Raw genomic sequence first — 22628 nt, forward strand, 5'->3', positions numbered from 1 at the left:
GAAATAGCTTTCAGCTGCAGATTTTATTGTGGACTAATGGCTTCATCATGGTGAGCAGCTGTCCCATTTTTATTCATCACACTTTGGTTCCATTTTTCCTTTCAAGGAATGTCTACTGTGGTGATGCTACAGGTTGCTTATGTAGTGAGATACAATGTTTCTTTTGATAATGTGATGACTAAATTTCCTTGGATGGAAACCAAAATGAGTGCACTTCTTTTTTTGGGGGGGGGGTCTGGTAGTGGGTCTGAATTCTGGGCCTGGGCGCTGTCCCTCAGCTCTTCACTTCAGGGCTAGCACTCTACCACTTGAGCCACAGCACCACTCCTGGCTTTTTTTCCCTACTTAGGTGGTGCTGAGGAATCGAACCCAGAGCCTCATGCATGCAAGGCAAGTGCTCTACCACTGAGCCATCTTCCCAGCCTAAATGAGTGCACTTCTTACTAACGTTTTCAGTCAATAATGTGTTGTTGTTTTTTTTAAATTTTATTTGTGAACATACTGTACAGAGGGGTTACAATTACATGGGCAGTATAATGTGTACATTTCTTACCAAGCATTGCAGCCTCCTCCTTTTGTTTACCCTTCACATCCCTTCCCAGCCTCCCCGCTTCCCCCTCAATAATGTGTTTTTATGTGAGCTTCCAATGTTTGAAACTTTTGGGCAATGACTTGTTAATTTGCATTTCCTTGTTGATGTGTTTTAAAATGTATTAAAGTAAGAAAATATGGAGTTACTATAAGTATTTTTAAAATAATTTTTTATTGAGATTAAGTGATTACTTACATTTCACACTATGGTGGGATGGTGATACTTAGTTAAAGTCACAGACACATTTTAACCTTAACAGGCAAATTTTCATTATCATGGTCTGTAAAGTGTGAATTCTGTGAACAATACAACTATTTCTTCCACATTGGGTGATATGTACATTTCTTTCTAGAAAGGTATTTTTGAGAGTGGATTTTCACAAGCATCTTATTTGGTCTTTTTTTCTTTTTTCTTTTTTTTGTTGGTCGTGGGGCTTGAACTCTGAGCCTGGGTGATGTCCCTCAGCTCTTCAGCTCAAGGCGAGCACTCTACCACTTGAGACACAGTGCCACTTCCAGCTTTTTCTACTTATATGGTGCTGAGGAATCAAAGGATTACAGGTGTGAGCCACCTGGGCCTGGCTGGTCTTTTTTTCTTTAGCTGGCAAACTTCCTGTCCAGATGTGATTTGGAGCCTTAAAAATCATAATATCTTGGTTTTCAATAGAAGATTCTTAAGAAAAGGTTGGGGTTCTTAAAGCTAATTCCTTTCCCTTGGAAGAGTCAGTACTCATGTGGGGGTCTTAATGAATTATCTGGGGCTTGTGGCATCTTATCGAGAGTGAGAAGTGAAAAGAGATTGAAGTAGTTGTTATGATGTCATTGTGCAGTAAAATAAGCATAGCTCTTTAACCCCATACCCCATTCCTTCTTAATTGTCTCACATTATTTAGGGTATATTGATGTAATATTTGGATAAATTTATTTGTAATCAAAAGAGAACACAACTAGAATAAGTTTCAGTCAGAATATTTAGGCCCAGTTCTTCAGGGGTGCTAAATGTGGTCCCTGTGTTAACAACAGTAAGACATGATTTCCCCCTTCTCTATGGTGGTATTATATTCACAGTGATACTGTGGAAAAGCAATGGTGGGCAAATCTTAGCAGAAGATAAGGCTGTGGAACCAGTTATACAAGTAGTCAGGGACTTGTAATAATAATTTTAAAGCTAGTTTCATTTAAAAGATTACCCTAGATAAAGCAGTAAAGATATCCCTTCGGAAGCAGATATTATCTGGTCTCAAACTTAGTTTAGTCATTTTGTAGTTTTCAGTGCAACAAAATTGGAAGTGTGCATTTTAGCTTAGCTACCACAGACTGAAGTATTTTGTTTTCTGGAGGAAAAGTAATTGTACAATTAAGTGACAAGCTGAAATAACTCTCTCCCTACTCACCCCAATGAACTACCCTTGTGATTTGAAAGAATCTCTGACAAACTGTTGCTATTCCAAGTTGAGTATTTGTCATATATTTTCTCATAATTAGTGATATTAGTTTGTTAGTATAAAGAAATCAAGTGAAGGCATCTATGGCCAATGGTAAAATGTCAGCTTTGGGGCAAAAATTAGAATTTTGAAGATTTGTATGTGTCACTGGGAGCTTAAAGTTTTCTGATCCTGAAATTTTTCTCAGTGAACTTGATGAAGATGATTTTTTTTCATAGTGTTCAATGATACATACAGCATTTGAAAGGATGCCACAACTCACCAAGCCAATATTTTTCAAAGATTTAGTGGGTAGTTTTCCAGATTTATAGATTGATGTGAGTGCAGGGTGGACCAAGATCACTTCAAGTTTTATGTCACAGTTTTCTCCTAAGAATTTACTACTTGTGGAAATGAGCATAGTTTTAAAGAAGAATGTCCATAGTCATCTGAAAGTCTTAGTGAGATTGTTGGCAACATTTAAGAGTACAATTGGATCCAAATACTAAAAGTTTATCACATTTGTGTCTCCAAGTTTCTTTAAAAGTTCAAAACCTTCCTATACTTAATGTATCATTTGGTCCTAACTATGGCTCTGCCATTATCCCTATGCTAAGGATTGAAAACAAACCCAAAATGAAAACCATGGCCCAGAGAGATTTGGGGGACTATCCTAGGTCACAAAACTAGATATTTTATTAATTACATCTCTTTAATTTATTGGTGAATACTTTGGCATCAGACATAATTGGTTTTAACTCCTGGTACTGCTCTTAGCTAATTGAATGTAGACAAGTAAAGTTTCTGATTCCAGCTTTACAACTATTAGATAGAGACAAAAAGCACATCTAAATTTTGTTAGGAGAACTGAATAAAATAAAGTCATGTGTATACACAATGTCCCCTGAGTGAATAGTCATTTTCTTGTTATTGATAAGCTTCCGTGTAATTCGGCTTTTATTTTTCTTTATTTAGAAGGCACTTTATTTCTTTGTTATCCAATCTGTGTTCTCCCAACTAGCACTTGACCATCATCCTCTTATGATTTAGAATAAATGAAGGGGGGAAGGAGAAAAAAGAAAAGGAATGAAGAATCTCAGGCCTTACCCCAAACCTTTTAAGCCAGAACTTGCTCAGTTAGCTCAGATTCCTTACGAATTTGTCTGCATAGCACCCTCTAGGCCCAAGAGGCAGTACAGAAGGCCTAAAAGCAACTAAAATTTTTATAACTCGGAATTCTAATCAATGATGTTATACATGATGCTGTGACTGAAAACACAAAGCAAGATAAAACAAAACAAGACAACCCAAAAAACAACATGCAGTGTTTTCTCTATGATCTCCGCCAACCCTGGTGGTGAGGGGTTGAACTGCTGTGTGCTGGCTGCGTGTGTCCCCTCTCTGGTCCTGAACTTCAGTGGCATGCTCCAAGTAGCCCCTCTGTTCCAGTGTGCGCAGAACACTGCAGAACTGGTGTTTTCCTTCCCATCACGGGGCAGTTTCCTTCAGGAAGTTACCTGTGTTGTTACATGTTACTTGTACTTTAATTGCCTTGCATTGCACTGGCTTGTCCTTTTAATTGCTATTTATTGTGTTCTGCTGGGCTAATTGTCTGGCTTAAGCTGTGCTCTGATAACAATTAGATGTTTGTCCAATTCAGCCATCCGCCTATGAGAATGCTATGCAGATTTGTCCTCTTGTCACACCCATCAATACAAGGCTGCAGTTCCAAGTTTCCACTGTAGTGTCTTTTGGGCAACTTGCAACATACTTCATACAAATCTCCAAACAAAGGAATCTTTTATCAGGGGTTTTCAGGTGATGTTAAATATGGTTCAATGTCCTTGGCACTGATTATATTCCATAATACATTAGTGTCCAAATACACTGGGTTCCTAGGATATGCCACTCAGAAGTATCTAGATTTAGAATCACTGGGAGTCTAGACACAGGTGAATGAAGTGTGTTCAGGTGGGTAGGGTGTGGTTAGGGGCACTGTGAATTGATCCTGTTGGTCCTGTCTATTGTTGGGTTGTTTAGGAAGTAGGAATAAAACAACTCTTAGCTTTCCAAGATTTATTTAAATACCTCACCCAATCAGCTTATGGAAACCTAATATGATGAATGTGAACAAACACAGATCTGTGCATTTGTTATCTTTTGAAAAGAGAGGGAGAATGTTGGTTTTTGTGGAATGATTCGAAGGCCTTGAGCGACGGGGATCTGGGAGAGTGTAAATGTAGAGTCACAAGTCTTTGCTGCGTGACCTTTGGACAATGACTTCACTTCACTGATTTTCAGGTTTCTTTATCATAGTAAGAAGGATTTGGGTAGGCTTGTTCTAGATGTAAATATTTTGTTTAGGGAGCTTATAGTATAAAAATACCATATATATATGCAGCAGGAAGTGCAAAAAATATAAAGAAGAAAATAACATTGCCTCTGTCTTATTTCTGCTATTAATATTTTGTTTCTTTTCCTGTGTGAATATATCACTTTTATAACAGAAATGAGATTATACTTTTGTTTCCTTTTTTCCTTAATATTTCATAAGATTGTACCATTAGGAGAGATAGCCCTTCCTCCTCTCTCTCTCTCCCTTCCCTTCCTTTCCCTTCTTCCTTCCTTTCTTTGATTTTGAATTTAATTTTTAACTTCTGCTTTTTCTTTGAGTAAGGGTTTTCTTGCTATATAGTCCAGACTAGCTTTGAACTTTTGGTCCTTTTGCTGGCTTACAAGAGTACACCACACCTAGTTCCCTAGATCACTTTTTAATATTGTTGACTTTCATGAGTAAGATTTTGAGACTTTTATTTTACTAACCTCAGTTCACTGGGTAATCTTTAAAATGATCTCACTGTCTTTTAGCTATAATCAGTTCTCAAGGATTTTCTGTGTTATTCTCTGTTCAGCTCATCTCTAGTGCCCATGTCTCTTTTTTTTTCTTAATTTTAATCATTGTCAAGATGATGTACATAGGGGTTACTGTTACCAAAATAAGGATTATGTCTCTTTCTTATGGTTTGATTATTAGTTTTCCTAAACTAATGACTGCCTTGCAGTAGTTTTCAGCTCAGAATTTTCTAGAGACTACCAAATCATTTGCAGGAAAAACCATACTCTTGAGTCCTGCCTCTTCTCTAACATTATTTTTCATCATTTGGGTAAGAGTTGACCTTCTCACTGACAGGCTTACCATGAACAGTTCTGCTCATTTGTAGCAGCAGTCCTGAAGGTCTGTGATGTGCACATGTGGCTATTTCTGAGATATTTGTCAACTGCCTAGAGTATTCCCTGGCATATAGTAAGTGCCATGTAAAGTTTGTCAAGTACATACATGCCTTTGTTGGTTTTACCATTGTCAGTACTGGGCTAAGCACTTTGTCTCTTTTGGCACAGTTCTGTGGAGAAAAGCAAACTTGGCAGATCATTGGGTCTAGTTTGGCATTTGTACCTCCTGGGGACTCCATGTGTCATATAGTGCAAAGGGCAGGTTAGTGTGTGTGTGTGTGTGTGTGTGTGTGTGTGTGTGTATGTGTGGTGGTGGGAGGGGGTTCAACCTCTGCTCTTTTAATTCTTCATCAGTTTAGAGGACCATAAAGGAACTCAAGATCCATGTCTTGCTCACATGTTCCAGCTCTGTTCAAATGGATCGGTTCTTCTCCAAACACATGGAGAGGAGAAGATTTTTCACCTCCCTTTTCCTCATTTTCTGGATGCAACTCAGTGTCCTCTTGAAGGAAACTTGTCATAATTGCATTTTGGCCTCTCTCTTCTGTCCCTGAGCCATTCAGTTGCCACTTAAACTTAGGTTCTAGAGCCATGCCTCTGCGGTAAACCCTGTCTGCCAACAACTTCTGAATGTCCTTGGACATTCTCTTAACTTTTTCTGCCTGTATAAAGCAATCACTGTGTCTTACAGATAGTAGATGCTAGATGAAGTCTTATTTCCATTATTGTAATGATATATGACTTATTCAGTAAATAGTTAAAGGTCCTATTGTGTTCCTGTGCCAGAGACCAGAGAGCACACACTCCTGAAGAAGACTTTCTCTGTTTTCCCTGTCTACCCCCTGGAGACTAGATACATGTCAGAGTCCTACGTGAGCATCTCAAGAGGCACCTGTGGTAAATGCTACCTAGAAACTATACACAGAACTATGGGAAAGAATTTAAGGGGAAGTAATAATATAATGGAATAACAGAATCTGAGATGACCTTTAGGAAGTGACAAGCAAGCAGAAAAGGATTCTGAGCGGAAGTTGAGTCAGGGACATAGGCCCCAGGAAGAGACAGGTCCTGGGTCCCAGCCTGGAAGAAAGCAGTTGGGCCACCTGCAGAGCTCAATGTAATGGGCACAAGTTTGGAAATGCTTGCCAGACAGCAGCATGCAGGGCCTTGCAGGACAGGGTTCTTATTTAAAAAAATTGGAAAAAAAAGCCATTGAAGTCTTTCTGTTCACTTGTTTTGTTTTTAGCAGCAAGACAAGATCTGATTTAAATTTTAGAAAGACAGTAGATCATTTTAGCATCAGTAGTAGGAACAGAATAAAGAGAGCAAAATGGGAGCAGACTGATTTTCCTTTTATTATCTATAACTATTTTCTCTTCCACTAGATGCTTGTGGCTGTTTACACTAAATTTTGATTAATTAGTATTAAATAAAATTAAAAATTCATCAAAGTGCTTGCTCAGCAGTTAGCTTATGTCCAACATGTGCACACACACTGGACAACATAGATGATAAGGTACATTAATACATTAATGTCAATTTTGAACAGCAGGGAAAGATATCACACTTTGTGTGTGTGTGTGTGTGTGTGTGTGTGTGTGTGTGTCTGTGTGTGTCTGTGTGTGTCTGGGGATGGAACCCAGGGCCTTACACATGCCAGATAAGCACACTACCCATAAACTACAGCCCTAGCTACAGATTTTTAAAAACATTTTTGTAGTTGTCCAGCTCATAATAATGAGAAAACCATAATATTTGTTTAAGAAACACAAAAAAACAACAGGTATTGAAACATTTTCGTTGTTGTTGTTGGTCGTGGGGCTTGAACCCTGGGCCTGGCTCCTGTCCCTGAGCTCTTCAGCTCTCTACCACTTGAGCCACAGCACCACTTCCAGAACATTCCTATAAATAGAATTTTAAATGAGTAATCTAAATGAATATGTGTAATTAAATTGACACATGCCCAATTGTACTTAAAAGGTGTTATGTTCCTAAAGCTATGATCCCTCCCTAATTATAAACCAGACAGCATTACTGAGTTTTAAACTCTATCTTTGAGTTTTCACTGTAATTGTAATGAGTAACCACAGGACCTTTACAGAAGCACATAGTTGTGGCTGATCTCCACATTGTGTCCTCAGGAAGAAAAAAAAGGAAAAAAGGTCAAGCACAAAGTACTTCCAACAGTTTATTTCAGGAAAATGAAACAAAACAAAACAAGACACTCAGCAGGTAAATCACAAACTCAGCTTACTGGGTTCTTTTCACTTTTGTTTTGTTTTGTTTTGATCTCTGTTCTACTGGTTAAGACTTCTACCTCTGTAAGACACCTGTGAAGACAAGCAAAACACCACCTTCTGATGAGAGAGGGGTTAACCCTTCTTATTCTCTGCTTCAGGGTAGGAAGGACTATCCCATAGCCACCTTCTCTTCCTTCTCTTGTTTCTCCTCCTCCTTCACCTTCTTGTCCTCAGCTCTGTTTGCTTGAGGATTTTTGTATAATTCTTTTTTTGAGGCTGCCACTGAGGTCTGAGTTCTCATTTTCTTTCAGAAGGCATGCAGCTGTGTGTGGTCAAAGGTCAGAGGTTTGTTGACAGTGAGCTCTGCTACTTTATCTTCAGTTTGTTCTACCCATCACAACGGAATGCCAAATCCAAGCCTATCATTTCCTGAAAAAAAAATTTTGTGTAGTTACTATAGGTATCTGACCCATAAAGCAGACACAAGGGAACTTCATAAAGGGATTGACCTTGTCAACCAAGAGGAGGAACAGTAGGGGATTCATACTCTTTCTCAAAATAATGTTTCATCAAACAACTTACTGGTTCCCAGCTCAAAGGTCTGCTTTATGCAAGGCACCATGCTAGATGTGGAAAACAGGAGACTGAATAAATAAATTCACCATCTAGTCACAGACAGACAGATAAATAAAACTCATGGCCTAGGGTCAGGCCTTCTGGAAGTCCAGGAGAAGACAGATACACAGCAGTGCAGGGCAGCTCCCAGGAGAAGAGAGGACAGTTCCAGAAAGCCCTCATTGTTCCTTTGGACTTGCAATTTTGGTAATGTTGTCAGAAGATCTTTCTAGAACATATACATTCAATCGTGTCACTTCTATAGTTAAATGCTTCAACATCTCTCTCAAGGCTGTGGTTCCTCTTTCAGCCTTTTTCATATTGTCTTGTGCCCCACAAGACACGATGCTTTCAACTCTATGGTCTTACCAAATTGCCATGTCTTTGTAGTTCAGCTTCCTTGAACTGTTATAATCTTCTGAAATTGTTATTTTGAGGATTAGGTGATTGGTAGAAAAGTTTTAGAAAACTGTGGGTGCCAGTGGCTCATGCCTGGAATCCTAGCTACTCAGCTGAGATTGAAGGATCTTGGTTTGAAGCCAGCCTGGACAACAAAGTCCATGAGACTCTAGTCACCAGTTAATCACCAAAAAGCCAGAAGTGGAGCTATGGTTCAAGTGGTAGACCTCCAACCTTGAAATTTGGGGAGGAGGGAAGGTGAGGGGAATAAGGAGGTTTTAACTATCAGCCTCCAGGCCCCAGGTCCCGAGTTCAAGCCCAAGCACTGATTCTCCCCCCTCCTTTTTCTCCTCCCCTTCTTCTCCCTCTCTCTCTTTCTCTGTCTGTCTCCCTCTCCTAGAAAACTGCCTGACATGTGGGACAACTGTAGATATGATGACTATTATTGTTAGCCTTATTTTCAGTTTCCTAAGTCGATGTTATCTTCTATATTTGCATTGTGGTACATTTGATTTTCAGCTCTGAATTTGGGCCATTATTTTGTTTTCTCTGTTGTGTTTCCCCCTGAATCTATTTCCGTACAAAGTGCAGACACACACATTTGTTTATTGATTGAGGGAGATCCTTTTTGTCTTCAGATCTCTCTGTATGGAGCCTTTTCTAGCTCTTACCTCCCTTTTATTCTGTACTCTATGGGTAAAGTTAACATGTTGACAGATTTTGCATATTTTCACTGTTATTCTTGTTCATTTCCTTGTATAATTTTTATTTTCATTTTTTGCTAATTCTTGGGCTTGAACTCTGGACCTTGGCACTGTCCCTGAGTTTCTTTTGCTCAAGATTAGCATTCTTGAGCCACAGGGCCACTTCTGCCTTTTTCTGAGTAGTTAATTGGAGATAAGGGTCTCATGGACTTTCCTGCCCCTCTGGCTGGCTTCAAACCATGATCCTCAGATCTCAGCCTCCTGAGTAGCTAGGATTTTAGGCATGAGCTAATAGCGCCTGGCTCCTTGCATTATTTTATTGTCACTACTTCATCCTGTATTGCCCAGTAAGGATCAGAGTTGGTTTTATTGGATTTTTGGCTATTTGTACTGAGTCAGCTTGTAGTAGGTTGGCTTTCATATTTCAGTGGCTACTTGATAAGGGAAAAATAAACATTAAACTATTGCCAGAATTTTGAAAATTTCATTTCTTCGGCTTACTGGATGTCTGAGAAAGATCTACTGATTTAAACATAGCAGTTAGAAACCCCAAATAATTCCTTTCACATAGAGGCAAAGCATTCTAGCAACTTGGTCTTTATGATACCCAACTTTGCATTTTTTTAGGGTAAAAATATATTTTATTTTATTTTACATTTTAGTAAAGATTTAGTAAAACAAAATAGTAGGAAGAAATAGAAAAAGAAGCATTTATTGCACTGTAGGAAATGGGAATCACAGACCCTAAATGGTAGTTCAAACAACTCGTAATTCTTTACAGGATGGTTTTTGGGTAGGAAAGATGGGTGAGGCTCACTCAAAAACAACCCAGAAAACTTGGGAATTTCTTTTGCCAGATAGGTCCAGGTCCTTTATTTCTATTTATCCATTTAAGAAGAAGTCCCAGATCCTTACTATTTCAAAAGGTAAGACAGATTTAGATAACTTGGTAGGTTTGGGGAGCCCCCTAATCTGATAATTTAACATAGAAAAAGAAGTATGTTGTGAGAGCTTAGCTGCTTTTTTTGTTTTTTAAGTTCTCCCGGTTTTTAACTTCTGAGTCTGTCCCTTTTGATAGTTGTTGAATATAATATATTCCCTGCCTCTTCATCTATCTATATTGTTCATTTCCCTCCTGAACAATTTTGATCCTTCATCTTAGAAGGAGCAGAGAGAGGCAACAGTTGTCTGCTCTATCTGTATTATGCTGGCATTGTATTGTTGGCTCTGCCTGGAAATCGGGAATTGAAAAACTATTTTCCTATTTAATTTAGGAGGCATCATGGGAAATTTAGTTGACAGACTGCCACAATTAGACCCAGAAGAGATCAGGATCAAAAGACATTAAGTTTTTTTTTTTTTTGTCAGTTGAGGGGCTTGAACTCTGGGCCTGGGCGCTGTCCCTCAGCTCTTCAGCTCAAGGCTAGTGCTCTACCACTTGAGCCACAGCGCCAGTACCAGTTTTCTAAGTGATTTATTGGAGATAAGAATCTCAGAGACTTTCCTGCCTAGGCTGGCTTTGAACCGAGATCCTCAGATCTCAGCCTCCTGTGTAGCTAGGATTACAGGCGTGAGCCACCAGCGCCTGGCAAGTGTTTTTTTTTTTTTAACTAAAAGTAAAATCAAAGAAATATGAATGAAAACCACACTTTAAAGTTAACATAATGACGTTAGAAATTTACCTGCTGTCCAAAGAAACAGCTTAGTAGATTGGTAGCTATTGGTAGCTGTCTATTTTAGATGTAATGGTTGAGTCAGTTCACATGTCCCTTTTGAAGCTAAGTTTTTATGTTAATACCATGTACCTCCTGAGTAGGAAGATTCATTTTTAAATTCTAACTCACAGAAATAAGGTTATTTACTCCTTCATGCATCTGAGTGTTTCTGTTTAGAAAATCTGAAGAGAAATAAATTTTATATTTGAAATGTAAATCCAAATGAGACAGCTTCTGAGAGCTTTGAAAATAACTGATAGGCTGCAGGACTTTTCTCCACCTTTTAATATGAACTTTTAATGCGATGCCCTGCCTTTTAGTTACATGCAGAATAAAGGCTTACCTAAATCTAGAATTCTCAAGACAAGAGCAGATGCCAGTTACTCTTCAAATTGGAAAGGATTTTTATTGTTTCTCAGTTTATTCCAAGTATTTGCAATCATAAGATGCTTTTCTATAGTATCTAAGAAAATATCCAAATATCTAAATTGTTGTCGAGATGAGAAAATGGATAGTGGGCTTTGACATTGTTGAATTGAACTACTTTCAGAAGAAAATTCAAACTGAATAACACCTTGCAACTTTGAAAAATGTTCAGGTGAAATGTTCCTCCTAAAAATATTTTGACTGAGTATGTTGTAGTGAGTACTAAGTATTCCAAATTCATCTTCTGTGGATATGATTGGAAAAGATGTTGTTCTCTTGTCATATTTTTATTTCAGTTCATGATATATGTCAATACAACAATAAAGATACAATTTAAAAATCATCATGTCTCCTGGCTACTTAGCAAGAACATAATGGTTTGTGCCTATATCCATCTCACAATTTAAAACCATAGTTCCCACCCTCGTGCAGTTTTCCATATTATTACCATGTCTATTGGTTCCATTGGTCAATTCCACCCACACTGACTTCCTTGTCCCATTTGTTTCCAACCTTCATTCCCAGGCCTTGCCACTTTTTATCCCATGTCCTCTCTCTTATTTCTAGAACTTCAGGTCTTTTAGGTCCCTCATTTCAGGTTAAGATGGGCTCTCAGAGCTTGCTGGTCTGCTTACTTGTCACATCACTTGTATCAAAGTTTGTCAGGATTGTCCAGGATACATCTTTTAGTGGGTTCATGCACAGACACCAAATTACGTGGTTGTGTTGCTGCTTTGCTTCTCAGTGGAAAGCCTACTTGACATTTTATAACAATGGATCATTGAAAACAAAGGATCTTTGACTGATAAGGAGGAAAAGCAAATTGACAATGCTAACAGTGAAAGGAATTGGATGTGAATGGAGTTTTGAGTGAAATAGCTAACTGGTGGGAAAGTCAGCACTCCCATGGTTGAGCTCAAGAGAATTGGGCTCAAGAGAGCAGATGTGAAGCCAGAGGAATTTAATGTTGGCAAATTTACAACCAAGAGTGATTATGACAAAAAAAAATGAAGTTGTCCTGGAGAAAGTGACACTGGCAAGAACTCCTAGAGATACTTCGTGATGATCCCAGTGCAGAGGTTAAAACACCAAAACCAGATAAAAACTTAGAGAAGATATGATAGTTCCCTAAGGCATGGAAAAGATGATTCTCATGGAAGTTGTTACGTTGTGGACGGGGAGAAAGTCAGTACTATTTGAGCAGATACAGTTTTCAAAGAAAATTGTAATTCTCTACTGTTTTATTGTTTTAATCAGACTAATAGTTTTAATCAAACTAATAGGTTAGTTTTTCATTTCCTTTCATTTTTATACTTGACAGTAAAATATTTTTAATAGTTTTGATAGGTATTTTATAATTACTCTTTCATACCATTGTATAGCTTTATGCTATCATCAAAGAGAGTTCTATTAATATTCTTTTAACACTTTGTTCATGAGTCCTTACTTGTTTAATCTCTTCCTTTGTTAGTTCCCTATTTTCGGGGTATATAGTTGTCCTTTTCCATGGGGGACATGTTCCAAGACCCTCAGTGGATGCCAGAAATTGTGTGTAGGATCAAACCCCTTATATACAATGTTCCCCTCTATATTTATGCTTACGTTCAATAAAAATAGCCAGAAAAAGGGATTTACAGCAGGTGATAGAGGTAAACTCAAAGAGTTAAAATGATATGCTGTACTAAGTATTATGTGAATGTGATCTTTCCCTTCACATCTTACTGTACCATGCTTGCCCTTCGTGTGATAATCTAAAATGTTATAATGTCTGAGTGCTGAGATGAAGGGAAGTAAGTAATGTGGGCATTGGAGCATCACACTGGGCTATGGCATTGATCTACTACCTAAGGGTTACTTGGATACAAGCACTGGGACAGTGTGTCTGGGGTTCTGGTAACTGACACTGCTCCTAAGTGTGTAAGGGGACACGTGGCTTATATATAGACACCAAAGGAAAGATTCATGCCAGGTTGGGACAGAGCACAGCAGTCAGGATGGCATCACCCAGAATAGTTGTACAACTAAGAATTTGTAGTATACTTATTTGTAGAATTCCCAATTTAGTATTTTCAGACTTTTGTTGACTGTGTGTAGCTAAAACTGGAGAGTGAACTCAGGATAACAGGAGCATACTGTATAAATACTCAGATATTTTTATCCTGAGAAGTCTTGATTGTTTTATATTATTCTTTAAACAACCATAGATCATTTTTACCAGTTCATGCAGCCTACCAAATATAGGATATCTGTGCCACTGTCTCTCTTCTCTCTACAACATCCTGAGGTATCCCTTACTCCTCCCTTTAATGCATAAGAGACTTTACAGAAACAGTGCCTCATAAAAGCTCAATGTTGAATCGCTCTGCAAGCTGACATTCCAAAGAACCTTCAAGGAACTATCATGCTACTATAAAAAAAAACCAGACTGACAAACAAATAAAACAACAGCCAAACATTGAACCTGAGGATTCTTTTATGGATAATTTTACTCTTTTGCCTTCTCTTAGAAGTTCTATCATTGTTATTAAGAGGTCTTAAGGCCTGTCCACGTATGTTAAAAGGTCAACGGCCAGAGAGTAGAAAGTGAGGAGACTGCAAAGGGTTAACACTAGAACATTTTTAAGGTTCATATGCTCTAACCCTTTAATTTTACAGATTAAAACCTGTTGCTTATACAGCTTCAGTGAGCACTCCGAATCAGACAACTTGTTTGTGGCAATATTTGGGTCCAGGTAATCTTCTAGCACTCCTTAACATGTGTGGCCACAGAGCCCGTGACGAAGAGGCCTCTCATGATTTCTGGTGGTCTTTAATGATTGAACAAACAGGAAATCATGTCTCCAAAAAGAATTTTCTTTCTCCTTCATTACAATTAATTGTGACTAATTCATTTATACTGTTGGAGGAGTTACTCATTACATTAACTACAACCGTTTGCTGACTTTCAAGTTAAAGTTTCCTTAAGCTATCACATGCTCCCCCAACAGAATATAAATCATAACTGTACCTTTTGGAATTTCCAGAAAGTGAACATATCCCTGTGGCCAGTAACCAGATCAGGAAGTTTAGAAACATTTTTTTAAGTGTATTTAGTTGTTTTATTGTATGGGAACATGTGGTATTTGGCCTTTTTCCTTCCTGCTATTCTTTTAAAAATATTTTTATTTGTTATTATAAAGGTGGTGTATGGAGGAGTTGCAGTTATGGAAGTCAAGAGTACATTCTACTTGGACAATGTCACCCCTTGTTCTATCCCACTTTTTCCCTCCCATCCTTACCCACAAATTGTATAGTTCATTTTCAATATTCTGCCTAATGAGTACACTGCTGCACTTGTTCCCATTTGTCCGTCCATTTCTGTGCTCCTTTACCTTTCCCAAAGACAGACAAAAAGAAAATAGAAACAAAGGAAAAACTCCCTTTTCTATTTCCTGGAGTTTATTTTGATAAATATTATTTTAAATGATCAGAAGCGCATAGGCACATAGGTGCCTTTGTGCAGAAACATTTTTTTTTCATGCTTTTGTGTTTGGTGACAGTACTGGAGCTTGAACTTGGGTACTGTCCCTTAGCCTTTTCATTCAAGGCTAGCGCTCTACCACTTGAGCCGTAGTTCCACTTTGGCCTTTTTTAGTGGTTAATTGGAGATAAGAGTCTCATGAACTTTTCTTGCATGGGCTGCTTCAAACCAGTATCCTCAAGTCTCAGCCTGCTGAATAGCTAAGGTTTTAGAAACATTTCAAGAAATGACACATTTAGAGAAAGGATTTCAAAACTACATAATTTCTTTTTCTCCCCTGACAGGTTTTGTCAGTGTGTGTGTTAACAACAATCCTTGGCTGTATATTTGGGTTGAAACCAAGCTGTGCCAAAGAAGGTAACTTAGGGGTGTGTGTGTGTGTGTGTGTGTTCATCCTCATTCACAATTTCACAATGTGATGTGATATACTAATTTTATGTGTATTCCACAGATACTGCAAATGTACTGTTTCTTTGAGCCTTATTCTTGAAGCTCTTGTATTATCATAGTGATACAAAATCTTATTTACTTATGAAACTTTATCTTAAAACATGAGAGAGGAACCGTGACGAGAGCCCAAGCCCTTGTAAACATGGCCAGCAGGTCTCCTGTGGTGTCCCTGGAGCCCCTTTTCTCTTATCCCCCCAGGGACTCCTGCACAGTCTTCCTCCCCCAGGAGCTGGTTGCTGAAGTAATTCCAGAGGTTACTAGGTGACTAGTTAGCATTTCCTGGACAACTAGAAACTGAACAGTACCTGTGTTTAGGTTTCAGATTGCCAGCATGGGTAGTTTCAAAGTAATATTGAAGTTGTTAAACTTCTGATTATGTTTTTATTTGTTTCAAGAATTGAAGTCTTTCTGACATTGATAAGCAATTACTATATGTAATGAAACCAGATCACAGTAAATTGTAGTGGCCATTCTATTATCTATGAGGTTTTCTCCCCACCCCCATATGAATGGCTTTCCTTGGATATTCAGTTTTAAAAATTGTACAGATTTTTCCTCTTCAATTATCCTGTTATTGTAGTAGTACTCATTTAAAAATGTTGGGGCTGGGAAGGTGGCTCAGTGGTAGAGCGCTTGCTTTGCATGCTCAAGGCCCTGGGTTCGATTCCTCAGCACCACATAAGCAAAAAGAAAAAAGCCGGAAGTGGCGCTGTGGCTCAAGTGGTAGAACACTAGCCTTGAGCTGAAGAGCTGAGGGACAGCGCCCAGGCCCAGAGTTCAGGCCCCACGACCGGACCCAAAAAAAAAAAAATGTTTAGCGGTTTTTAAGCTATCATGTATCATTGGAATGAATGAAATACAGTAGCTTTGTTTATTTACTTAGGAGACCATTCAGAGCAAAACTATCTAATGTTAACAACAATGAAGTTAGACTTTAGTATCCACCTATGTAATCTTTCAACATATGTAGCAACTCACCTAGAGCTTAATTAGTTGCAGCAAAGTGCAATATTGAAAGTTTTAAAATATGAACTCAATGTAATATGTAACATATTTTAAAATTACTAGATGCATGTTAATGAGCTCCAAATAATTCTATTGTTATAACAATCTCATATCTCCCAGACACAGGAAAGTAGTGTTCCTGACTGTAGAAATTATTATCATTACTTTGTCCATAAATTTGCCTTGATTTCTAAGAACCAAGTGGGAATTAAATCCTATTGCAGCATCTGGATGAGTCTTTAAAGCCAAGAACTAAAATTATTCCTTTTTTTCTTTGGATTATCTTTATTTTATATGTACTTTTTGTTTTCCCATTATCCTAATTTCCTAGCAATACAATTAAAGCCTAACTTTCCCAAGGGATCTAGGAAAGCTGCTGTAGTTTGTTTGTGTGTGTGTGTGTGTGTGTGTGTGTGTTGGTACTAGGGCTTGAACTCAGGTACTGGATCCTGTTCCTTAGCTTTTTGCCCAGGGCTGGTTTGTATTCTAAAGTGAGCCAGGGATACTAACTAAATAACCTAGTTACTAATATGTTTATATGATTTAGAGGAAGGACAAGATTTTTTTTTTAAGAACAAAAAACCCCAAAAAACAACAACAACAAAAAAGAAAGCAATCCATTCTGGGCTATAGAGATGAGTAGAAAAGTCTCCTGCAGAGAGTCAGGCCGGCTTTGAAGGTGCAATGAGTGTCATAGGTCATGTGGAAGGGACAGTTCTGGCAGCACCTGTACATACATGAAGACTTGGAGATAAGTTAGGTTTTCTTTCTGAAATAGACCTAAATGAATGCTTTTTAATTTTTTTCTCTGCATTTTGATGTTAGAGAACTCTATAACCACTTACTAGCCAATTTTCATAGTATAATTAAAATATTCAGAACTAGACCTTATTCACTTGTGTGTGTGTGTGTGTGTGTGTGTGTGTGTGTGTGTGTGTGTGTGTATTGTGGCTGAAGCGCAAGGCCTGGGCTTTGTCTCTGAGCTTTTGTGCTCAAGCACTCTACCACTTGAGCACAACTCTAGTTCTTGTTTTTTGGTGGTTAACTGGAGATTAAAGTCTCACAGATTTTCCTGCCTGGGCTGGTTTAGAACCACAATCCTAAGATCTCAGCCTCTTGAGTACTTAGAATTACAGGCATAAACCATCCAGTGCTAAAACTATAAACTTCTATATGGAAGTTTACCTACTGTTTCTGTCTTTTCTTGTGTATTTTCTAAAGCAGTATTTGAATTTGTTCTCTAGTTAATCTGTGTGTATTTGTGGATACTTGCTTATCATTGTGTAATGATTGCAAATATCTAACTTATTTGAAATTTTCAGTAAAAAGTTGCAAAGGCCGCTGCTTTGAGAGAACCTTCGGGAACTGTCGGTGTGATGCTGCTTGTGTTGACCTTGGAAACTGCTGTCTAGATTTCCAGGAGACATGCATAGAACCAGGTAAGAATGTGCATGGAAACCGAGGGAGCCAAAGAAATTTCTGCAGCTTGACCATACTCATTTCAGTTTGTAAAGTTTAGCATATATTTTGACATCAATCTTTATATTTTAGCTCCACAGAGAACAAATTTTACCTAATATAACTTTATCAAACATTGGATCAACATGGATAACACAACTGCTTATTCTTAAAGTACCCTGAAAAACTTGTAGTCTAATTTGAATTTGAAGAGGTTCTAAAAGGCTTCTTGAAAAATGTGACCTTTTTCATAGGGATATTAAAGAGAGCACTCAGATATTAACTTATACTTTAAAATAAAGCTATCAGAATAGGAAGTTTTTCTCAGTTTGGTAAGGACTGTGACATGGAATAATTTTGAAGTGGGAGTTAGTCAAATTTAAATTAAAAAAATATTTTATGTATGCTCTTTACTGGGAGAACTCAGAACTTCACATTCTCTCTTGGCTTTTTCACTCAAGGCTGGTACTCTACCGTTTGAACCATACCTCCAGATTCCTCAATTTTTTGGGGGGGGGCACAGTCTCTGTATATTAAGTCCAAACTGGCCTCAAGCTTCCTCAATCTTCCTGGCCTGCTAAGTGCTGGGATTACAGACATAAGACACCATGCCTATTCTTATAGATTACATTTTAGAACCTTGAAAAATGGCTGTTAGAAGAAGCCAAAGTTTTCATGGGTTATAGAATCATAATAATTATTATTGTTATTATTGTTTTGTGTCTAAGTTTTAAAGTAAGGAAATCCTGTGGGTTATTTTGTGAAATAATAGTAACTGGCACTTGCATGTTTTCTGTTAGTTCCATATGACCACAGTGGTGCCAGATTCTGAGTGAACAATGACACAGTTTATTGTTTCTCATGGCTGCTATTTTCAGATGACAATAAGACAGAATAGTTTCTCTATCCACTGTGGAGATGTTGAATTTGAATTGTAAACACTATTTTATTGCTATTTATTTCCAGGACATATATGGACCTGCAACAAATTCAGATGTGGTGAGAAAAGGTTGACCAGAAACCTCTGTTCCTGTTCAGATGACTGCCAGGAACATGGAGATTGCTGCATCAACTACAGCCCTGTGTGTCAAGGTGGTAGCTTTGTAGCTCACCCAGTGATTCCCTGGCAGCCTGCCATCTCCCAGGGGAATCTGGGGGGTTTGCATTGGGTGTTATCTGTTATATTAGAAGTTGTACTGATTGTCCATCATCCAAACTTAGTAATGATGATTGTCTTTATATGGCTTGTTTTATTTGGGCTACAACCACTTTTTTCCACTACCCTCCCTAAGTTATTGTGATAATAGTTGCTTAGTGTGATATTTATTGAAGGAAGGTTTTTCTAGATGTGGCTGACGTTTATATCTTAGGTTTCCTTGTAGGAAATGTCAGTGATGTCTGCCATATGTTGCATCAATGTAAAATTATTTTGGAAGCTTATTTCTTAAGAAGATAACTATTATAACATTTAGGAGTTTCATAATTCTCTGAAATTTCTTGATAGACTATGACTCTTACATGAGAGATCTATGACATCAGAATGGCAGAGATTTTGTAAATTGATTGGAAGTTAAAAAATTAAGATTTTTGAAAATGAAAAAGGTATGCGAGTATTCACAGAGACAGTAAAGTCTTCCCTCTGTATCAGATGAGGATTTGATTCTAGATCCTCTGTGGATATCAAAATCCAGTTGATCTTTCCATTTAAGTGGTCCATGATACTTACAGTGTAAATGCTTTGTGAATAATTGTGCTATATTATTTAGGAGGTAATGAAAACAAACAAAATCTGTTCATGTTTAGGACATATGCAATATTTTTTTTTTTGCTTTGCAGTTAGTTGAGTTCATAGCTTTAGAACATACAGATAGAGAGCTGAGTATAGTATATTTTAGTTCTGTGATTATATATTGGCTTTTTCTTCCTGATCTCAACTAATTTTTATTTTGAAAATAACTCCCTTGATTCATTTTATTTCTCCAATTCAACATGCATCATGTTGTCAACCCATTTTGTTTTGGCAATCTATCTTAATGTGTCTCATTACCTTTGCAATTGCTATCATTATTACTATCATTATTAAATTAATTTACCTCATTTTATCTCTTGAAAATATTTTAGGTAAGAAAAGTTGGGTAGAAGAACCATGTGAGAGCATTAATAAGCCACAATGTCCAGAAGAGTAAGAATATATTATATATACTTATGTATATATGTATTTATGTATATAGATATGCATTTCCTTTCTTATAATAAACATTTCTTTCTCTTTAGAAATTAGAAGGTGAAAAACAGTAGTCAATCATAACTTCATTAAAGATTGTTTATAGTCAGATCTTGTATTTGGCACTGATGGGATAAAGAGCATTATAGAGTGACCCATACTCTGAAAGCTACTAGAAAAGGGCATAGATACTGTGTATAATGCTATTCATGACTGCTTGGTTTCTTTTTTAGGAAGGAAGTTTGTGTATTTTGATTTGGAGTTTTGAGAGTTGAAATGATGCCAATTAGTTTACATTTTTATTTTTTGTTACATTTTTATTATTTTTTGTGTTTGTATTTATATTTTGTATCTTATATTTACATTTATGTAATTGGGGGTTAAGTAACATGCAGCAGCATGTTAGGAGGATGTTAGAGGACTTTTAAAACCCTTGTTGTCTCTTTTGTTCTTATGATTGTGAGAACCAAGAAAAATAAGAAAAGGGGAACATTCAATGTAGTTAGCAGAAATAGGACAAAACATTTAAGGCAGAACCTCTTTGTAGAGAGAAATTCCAGAATAACTATTAAAGGAAATTCTCCGAGATAGAGACTCAAAGTAAATTAGAGAGTTGAACAAATTAAGTGCAGTGAATGACAATGAAACTCAGAAAGAACTGGGAAAACCTGGAAGTTGGTTTGATTTTGGGTGTGATAAGTAAGAAGCTTGGGATGTGTTCTGGTAAATGTCAGCTAAACTTTATTGGGAATGAAACAAAGGGGAATTTGGAATGAGGTTTTTGCGTTGATAACTTACTGCTTTGCTTATTGAGACTGTAATTGCTGTTTTACTAACTGCTATTTCTGCTTCTGTAAACCTGTTTGCTATCACGTGCACCCCCACCTGCCCATCTGTGTGTGGCTTTAAAACCCAGCTATAATAGAGCTTGGATGCTATTCTTCATTGTCCTGATATAGTGGGGAGCAGTTGCTGTGGCTAATAAAGATTCCTAGCCTGACTGAGTATTGGGAATCTCCTTTTGCCGATTGTGGGTTTGAGTCCCACATCCTGGGGAAGTTGGGATATTCAGTGTTATTTTATACGGAACCTTACATATATAAGCCAATCAAAATGAATTTGTATGGATTGGAAAGTATTTGAGATAGATATATTTATTCTACTTGAAACCTAGTTCATATAAATAAATAAATATTTTTAAATAAAAATAAATATTTTTAACTAGTTAAAATAATGGTTTTACCAAGTTTTTACAGATTTTAAACCTGTGTTGTAACCCATTTTTTCCTAAAAGTAATTCATTTTTGTCATATGTGGTTTTTCTTCTGCATGGGGAACTGCTTTTTTTTTTGCCAGTTGTGGGGCCTGGACACTGTCCCTTAGCTCTTCAGCCTCAAGGCTAGTGCTCTACCACTTGAGCCACTTTTTCTGCTTACGTGGTGCTGAGGAATTGAACCCAGGGCCTCATGTGTGCAAGGCAAGCACTGTAGCACTAAGCAAACTTCCCGCACCCTTTTTTGCTTAAAATTTAAGTAACAATGGTAAACCTAAATTCCATTAATCTATACTAATCTCACCAGAAGGGTCTTTTTAAGGAGATGTATTTAATTGCTGAAATATACTAGAAATAGTAGGCTTTTGTCTGTTCAATAGTGACCATTATTTTTCAATTGTGCTGTTGGAAACATTAGTGAAAAATATAACTCCTTTATAATTACAATTTAGAAATACTATTCTAAACTTTACAATTTATAATAATATAGACATAATTATACTAAATAGTTACCTAATGGCTCCCTAAACTACTTATATGTTTTCTGCTGACTGAATAGAAATAGTTTTACACATGGTGGTTTATATCTCTAATCTTAGCTATTCACAAGGCTGAGATGTCGAGGATACTGGTTCAAAGCCAGCCTGGGTAGAAAGGTTTGTAAGATTTCATGTTCAATTAACCAGCAAAAAGTTGGCTGGAGGTGTTCTGAGTTAGCAAGCAGGATGAGCTGGAGGTCCTTAGTTTAAACTCCCTTATCAGCAAAAAAGAAAAATACAGGAATTGAAATAGTTTTATACAAAGTAAGGACCACTGACATGATATACAGCCTGGTCTCTAGTCTCCTAAGGGCACTGTGTTACAGACGCTAGTAGTGACAATTGTGTAACTGAGTTCTCCTTTTTTGTAGGGTTGCTTTTTATCTTTGGGTGTGAGGATAGGAGGGAGGTAGGAAGTTGGGTTGAAAAAGATACATAAGTTCATGATCTCAAAGTTTATGTCACTGAGTGAAGTGTAGAAAGTTTTTACAATTATCTGGTGATGTCAAACTACTCTACCAAGTGTCACTGGAAGCAGCAAAAACTCAGCAAAAACAGCACCTACTGTTTGGATAGGCAGATACCCAGCAGGCAGTGGTAGGGCCTCTCTTTTATCGAGTACATCATCAGGTGTGGGCTTTTTTTTGTCTCTTTGTATTTCTACACCATGTACATTATCTTTGTGTGTGTGTGTGTGTGTGTGTGTGTGTGTGTGTGTGATCATTTCTAGCATTAAAGTGTTTCTTTGTTATTTAAATATTTGAATATAAAATATCTCCTAAGCTTCTGTGTTAGATATTTACATCTTTACAAA

At 37.4% G+C, this 22628-nt stretch overlaps 1 protein-coding gene across 1 annotated transcript in view; it reads left to right on the top strand.

The window, feature by feature from the left end:
- Positions 1 to 22628, top strand: part of Enpp1 (ectonucleotide pyrophosphatase/phosphodiesterase 1) — a 76081-nt gene that overhangs the window by 23177 nt on the left and 30276 nt on the right. Inside the window, exons 5-8 of the mRNA XM_013026781.1 lie at positions 15150 to 15222; positions 17643 to 17759; positions 18745 to 18870; positions 19900 to 19960. Of these exons, the coding sequence (XP_012882235.1) occupies positions 15150 to 15222; positions 17643 to 17759; positions 18745 to 18870; positions 19900 to 19960 (377 nt within the window). The remainder of the gene's footprint in view (positions 1 to 15149; positions 15223 to 17642; positions 17760 to 18744; positions 18871 to 19899; positions 19961 to 22628) is intronic.

This window comes from Dipodomys ordii, unplaced genomic scaffold (genome assembly GCF_000151885.1).
Source record: "Dipodomys ordii isolate 6190 unplaced genomic scaffold, Dord_2.0 Scaffold97, whole genome shotgun sequence".
Classification (NCBI taxonomy): domain Eukaryota; kingdom Metazoa; phylum Chordata; class Mammalia; order Rodentia; family Heteromyidae; genus Dipodomys; species Dipodomys ordii.